This window comes from Leptonotus elevatus, chromosome 18 (assembly GCF_054856555.1).
Source record: "Leptonotus elevatus isolate MCC_2025b chromosome 18, RoL_Lele_1.0, whole genome shotgun sequence".
Classification (NCBI taxonomy): domain Eukaryota; kingdom Metazoa; phylum Chordata; class Actinopteri; order Syngnathiformes; family Syngnathidae; genus Leptonotus; species Leptonotus elevatus.
Window position 1 is genome coordinate 8386756 of NC_141256.1, and position 6480 is coordinate 8393235.

The following is a 6480-nucleotide window of genomic DNA, read 5'->3' on the forward strand; positions in this document are numbered from 1 at the left end:
GCAAAAAAATAAATAAATCTGATTTATTTGGTTTTCTAATTTCCACATTTTAAAAACTGATTCTAACTTTAAACTGTTCATCTTATCCCTACCACAAATTGTTTTCCATTTTTTTTAAATCAACGCAAAAAACAAACACGTTTTATCCTCCTATAATTTCGACATATTTTGAATAAATCAAACGGTTCCAACTCTTGTTTTCAGCTTACCTCTTACAGTAATTTAATTAAAAAAAAAACTTACGAGAAATACACGTAGCGTACTACTCGACTGTTTGTGCCAATACTTTTCGATCGGGTTTCCAAATAAGGAGATAGTAATATATATATTTATATATATACGTGGCCCTAATACGCAGATTTGTCACTCGCCCTTTATGAAGACGCGCATGCGCACTACAGTGGGAAAGTTTCACTGAACTTCGTAGTCAGAAGAAGGGGGAGAAAAGATTTTCGAGAATTGTAGCATAGTTGCAGGAAACTGCCATGGCGTTTCGCCGAAGAAACAAAAGTTACCCTTTCTTCAGTCAGGAGTTTCTCATCCAAAACCACGCCGACATCGTCTTCAGTTTGGTCATTTTTATTTTGATTGGACTGATGTTTGAGGTGAGATGGACTTCAACTCTCTTTCTCTCTCGCTCGTCTTTCACCACACAGTTGCTTTCTGTTGGCATGAACGCATGTAAATAATGGTCAAACTCGATGCTTAGATGCATTTTCCTGAGGGAAGAGCTTTTTCTCAAACCGCAGGAAGACTTTTCTGCAAACTTGGCGACTACTTGTTACAAGTTTTAGTGACATGTAGTTTTTTGCAGTCGACAAAACAATAGCAACTAAATGGAAGCAAAGTACTGTTTCGACAGCCATTATCGGCTACTTTGACACTAGTGCAGCAAGTTTATCCGCCTAAACACATCTTGCACTCAAAGCGTCAAATTTCTGCGTGTCTGCACCATTTTTGATAACAGAATCACGTCACGTAACAAAAAAAGAAGGAAGCCGGACTAAGAAGGAAACAACGCGGCTGCCGCCTTCAAAATAAGAGCAAGGCGCTCTTTTTTGCCTTCAAACGTGCACACGTCGAGAGGTGTCGCTTTTATTTGTGAAAGAAACAGAACAGAAGCGGAAGCGTTTTGTCGTTACCGGCTTGACTACATTAGATGTTCACTGCCACGTCTCAAGCCCCCCTGAGGTCCTACGACGGGCAAGGGCTGCATTTTTAAACAAATCACAAAGTAAATCATATTACCGACAAACACGTGTATTTACCTCCAAATTTACTTTGGGAATACAAAAGCGAGTTTCGCTTCAAAATGCCATGGTAGTACTACAAAATGATCTGTGGAGGGGGTTTCCACTCCTCTTTCTCATATAAAAGTGACGTGTCACCTGAAAAGACCCCTTGGGTTACCTATATTATAGGTGTCTTAACTATTGCCCGTAGTGTTCCATTTAGATTAATTGGATTTTAAATCATTAGATTAGAATCAAATCTGCTGTGTTCCATTTTAAACCTTTTTTGTGTGCGTGTGTCAGCTTTGCTAATGTGTGATGTTATGGGTCACCATTAACTAATGACTATTTAAATTTGTATTTTCAGGCAACAGCAAAGACCGCCATATTGTTTATCCAGCCCCAATACAATGTCACCACACTGACACCAGGTACTGTATTCTTGCATACAGGTGTAGTGTGCAACAGAATTGTGAAATACACTGCCCATAAGATTTTTCTACAGTAAAAATATGTACCTTTGCTCAATAAAAGTGTTCCATGAGACACTGCTGTATACAATACTTGTATTAAGCCAACCTGATGTGCTGTGCGTCTTTTAGATGGAGAAGCAACGTTGTATCAATACGGATGGAAAGACTGCGCCACCATCCTCTTCTACTTCTTTATTACCATCATCCTCCATGCAGTGGTGCAGGAGTATCTATTGGATGTGAGTACCACCAAAACTGGGGCTCACCAATCTGACTACCCTGCCCATCTTAATCTATTGCTTGCTTAAATGCTTTGTGACAGCTTTTTTTTTTTAATGACACATTCTTGCCGAGTCAGCATTTATAACCTGCCGCTTGTCGTTCCCGCTCTCAGAAAATCAACAGGCGTCTCCATCTGTCCAAAAGCAAAAACACCAAGTTCAATGAGTCGGGTCAACTGTGTGTGTTTCATTTGGTGTCCAGCGTGTGGAGCTTCTACATCCTCATTACTGTGAGCGGCGCACTATTTTTGTATACTTATCTAATTTCTGTAGAATGGAATTACAAAAGGTTGTGTCTGATATCACAGGAAGGATATCTTTTGCATCCCAGCAGACTTTGGGAAAACTATCCACACGCACACCTCAGGTATGATGGATGTGTTTTTTCCACATGTTTTTATGTTGATGTATGCTGATGTAATACAACAAGGCTGTGCAATTATTTTCCATCCGTCGTGACTTAAACGGAAAAACTGAAACTAAATTGCACAGTGCCTAACTTGTGTCTGCAACTTCATGTTTACATAATATAACCGAAGCAGACTGTACCATTTTTGTTATTATTATTATTATTATTGAGGCAAGTGTGGGTGGAAAAATAGCAAAAAACATCACACGCACACTTGGGAACGTAGCCATTTATTGTGACGCGTCGGACAAAATGAGGTCAATTTCACTCGCAAGGAAAAAACTATTAAGTGAAACATTTTAGAGTTTGTCTGCATTCCATTTAGTGAGTAGTTTACGAAAGATATGCGGCCGAATCGATGTTTAAACATCACTTTTTTTAATGTAAATATTCAACAAAACATCTTACTTGGGGTTAGGGTTCACACGTTAAGCATGGTAGAATGTTATATTAATGGAACATTGAGCCATAATATTTTATTTCAATGCTGCTCAAACAAAACGGATTGCAACAGATTGTTAAAAGCCTGAAGTTTCAGATAAATAATTTGTTCTACAAATCTTACAGTGTATATGTTTACTGATTAGTATTTTCTAAATGTGAGTTTAAAAAAAATATCTCAATAATCAATTTATAGTGATTCGTATCGGGATTAATCGAATCGTGACCGATGAATCGTGATATGGATCGAATCGCCTGGTACTCGGCAGTTCACACCCCAAGTTAAAACACTTTTGAAAGCGTTATTAACCCAAGGTTAGTAGTTTACGAAAGATGACTTGATAAAGGAGCCGTGCAATTTCTGATTCGGGGCTAAGGGGAAATGTTCCGTCGTGACTGAAAAGCAAAAATCAAGGGTGGAAAAATTTAGATTTTTGGTTAGTTAGTCGGCAACTTCCTCTTTTACCTAGAATGACGTAATACAAGCTGACCGAACCATTTTCTTTCTGGGGGCTCATGGGAATGCTACATTTTGTTTGTCTGCACCACAAGTTAGCAAGCCATTTTGTAATTTATGATGACATCATATGAACAGACATTTAAAATCTGGGGCAACTTAAAAAATCCTGAAGTGTAGCATTTTCTTCACACTTTTGCTTGTTATTCAGCAAGCAAATTCCCGGGACCATAAATAATGACGCTAGAGGTTTGACAGACAGGAATGTGCCATTAGCATACAGGGGGAGGGGTCAAAAACACGATAGTAGAGAACACTAACATATTCGTCCGTGTATGTGATTTCAGGTTCCAGGTGAAGTTCTTCTACCTCACTCAGCTGGCCTACTGGCTCCATGCTTTGCCTGAACTGTACTTCCAGAAAGTGCGCAAGGTCAGTAAGGAGGAAATCGGTTTGTGTGCGGTGATACTACTAGGGGTACAAAATGCCAGGAATTTTTCAAAGTTGGAAACTTTCCAATGGGAACATAACGGGGGGAAAAAATGTGAATACGTGGGAATTTCTTCGACTCCTTTGCAACCCCAAGATCCATCTGGCGTGTTTCTAGCGAAGCACCCTGTATGTGCGGTTTGTGTCACATTTTTTTGTACATTAATGTGACTTGACAGTGCAAGTGTGTTGGTCATTTACCAGGAGGAGATGCCTCGTCAGCTGCAGTACATCGGCTTGTACCTGCTGCACATCTTGGCAGCGTACGTGCTAAAGTAAGCAACCGGTTGACCTGCAAAAATTCAAAAAGTGCCCAAAAAAAACAAGCCACTTTTTTAAAGAAGCTACACATGTTTGTGGGCCTGTTTAGTTTGAACCGGGTGGGTCTGGTGCTGCTCTTCCTCCAGTATGTGTCCGAGCTGGGCTTCCACATTGCCAGGCTTTTCTACTTCACGGATGAGAATCACCAGAAAATGCAAGTTGACCCCATTTCATGACTTTTTTTTTTTCCTCCAAAGGTTAGCACATACTTTTATGTACTTTATCCACTCCTTTAGGTTCGACATGTGGGCGGCCAGCTTCGTAATTACCCGCATGTCGACGCTCACGCTCATGTTTCTCGCTGTTGGGTTCGGTTTGGCTCGCTGCGAGAACCAGGTGCTGGACTGGGAGACTGGCAATTTTAACATTGTCCTCATAAGGTAAGGAATTCTCTCAATGCGTTGATTTACTTATGTACTGCACAGTTGGGTAAAAAAATAACCCAATTTGGCTCAATTTGACCAAACTTTCTCGGCCCAAAAAAATTGGCTCATTTTGCACAAAGCAACTCAGAAAGTTGGGTCAAATTGACCCAACTAGAGTGTAGACTCCAAAAACAATTGGGTAACAATAACCCAACATGAGTCAAAAAGTGACCAACAGAATTTTAGGGGGTTTTCATTTAGCACAAAAAAATTGTATACAAAATGACCCCGAGATTTGGGTCAAATTGGGTTATTTTTTGACCCAATTCTTTTTAGAGTGTGATATGAATATACAAGCATCACACAAGCATGACTGTGGGGTAGTCATAGTTTTTACTGGCAAACTTTTATCACAAAAAAAGGAAGTTAGTCATAGTTTTTACTGGCAAACTTTTATCACAAAAAAAGGAAGTTTTTGTATAGTTTATTGTGTTTTTGTTTGGTGGGGTCATAACGGGATAGTACTTGGGTCAATTTTACCCACTTTCTGGGTTGCTTTGTACAAAATAATACATTTTTGAAGGATTGTTTTGTGCATAACGACCCAGAAAGTTGAGTCAAATTGATATCACTCTAAAAACAGTTAGGTCAAAAATAACCCAGTATGGGTCAAAAAAGGATCAACCCAACTTTTAAAAAAATTCTGTGGGGGGGGGGGGGGGGGGGGGGTCAAAACTTGTGTCATTTTTTTAAACCAACGTTCTTGGTTGCTTGGTACAAAATGAGCCAGAGAGTTATTGGGTTATTTTTGACCCAATTGTTTTTTGAGTGATATCAATATACGAGCATGACTGCTACGTAGTCGTAGGATATTTTGTCCTAGTCTGGTGAGCCGATGTCCACACTTGTTTTTTTTGGGTGGGGGGGTTTCAGGATGACTGTCCTTCTGCTGGTATGCCTGACACAATCTTGGCTCCTCTGGAAGTTTATCCGCTTCCAGCTGAGGCGCTGGAGGGAGTTCCGACATGAGCAAGCCGTCCGCAAGAAGGCCGCCACCAAACAAGGTCTTCGGCCAATGAAACGGGACTCTCGTGAGTATACAAAAGAAAAGCGTGTCTAGGGATTTTTGTGATTCCAAACGCAGCATAATAACATTCAGTATATTTCCCCTCTTCTCATCGTTGTGTTTCTTATTCACAATTTTAGTCGGGCATTATGAAAACGGAGTCCTAAAAGCCGAGAACGGAACCTCTCCTCGCATCAAAAAACTGAAATCTCCCTAAGGAAACAATTGGATTGAGCCGAGCGGTGTGGCCTGGTCCAAGCCGAGATCCCTGAACACGATTGGGCGAGCTGGTGTATCCTGGTCGGTCGGGTTCCATGCTGACACGCTCCGGGGGACTCTATGACTACAAATTTAGGCTTTGAATGCTGGAAAATGAAATCCGAGGAAATTCCTTGTACCCAAGAGACATTTGCTCTCCACATCATATCTTTTTTTTGTTTTTTTTGTAATAGATCTTCATGACCTGCTTTCTCATATTAAGGAGCACCATGGAGTGCAAAATGCCAGAAGTGTACAAACACAGTATGTAGCACATGTTACTGTGTAGCAACTTTTTGAAAGTGTTCATGTAATCCTCGTTACCAAGTACTGTATTGCTCGTCTGATTGCTGTTGAGCCAGCTTCGCTTCTTTTCTAGTCTGATCCATTGGGAGTAGCAAAAAAAAAATGTTACTGATACCGCAATAATACAAGCTTAAATGTAAGACAACCTTAACGTTAGCTCATACCTGTGTAAGGGTAAGATAATGGGAAGGGAGGGACTTTTGCCAACCCGAAAAGTATCCAGATTTCCTCCCAAGTAAACCACGTCTCGTATTTGTCATTCCCAAGACGCACGTCATAAATGTACTTTATCGCATGCCATTCCATGAAATGTTCATTGATGAATAATGCCATTTTCTGAAGAAAAAAAAAGGTAAGATTCATCTTCATTTTCTGTCAGTTA

At 40.3% G+C, this 6480-nt stretch overlaps 1 protein-coding gene across 1 annotated transcript; it reads left to right on the plus strand.

Annotated features, from left to right (window-relative positions):
* Positions 1-387: 387 nt before the first annotated feature.
* tram2 (translocation associated membrane protein 2) lies at positions 388-6466 on the plus strand. Its single transcript, XM_086061342.1, has 11 exons — positions 388-605; positions 1600-1663; positions 1835-1944; positions 2100-2216; positions 2295-2353; positions 3641-3725; positions 3987-4057; positions 4153-4257; positions 4340-4483; positions 5402-5559; positions 5675-6466. The coding sequence occupies exons 1-11, from the start codon at positions 486-488 to the stop codon at positions 5749-5751; spliced, it is 1110 nt and encodes a 369-aa protein (XP_085917468.1). The 5' UTR covers positions 388-485; the 3' UTR covers positions 5752-6466.
* Positions 6467-6480: the final 14 nt, after the last annotated feature.

Bases quoted from the DNA above. Each gene is read 5' to 3' on its own strand.
- tram2 (XM_086061342.1), top strand. From the start codon at position 486: ATGGCGTTTCGCCGAAGAAACAAAAGTTACCCTTTCTTCAGTCAGGAG. The intron at 2,354-3,640 runs GTATGATGGATG...ATGTGATTTCAG, and splicing joins TATCCACACGCACACCTCAG to GTTCCAGGTGAAGTTCTTCT. The intron at 4,484-5,401 runs GTAAGGAATTCT...GGGGGGTTTCAG, and splicing joins TTTAACATTGTCCTCATAAG to GATGACTGTCCTTCTGCTGG.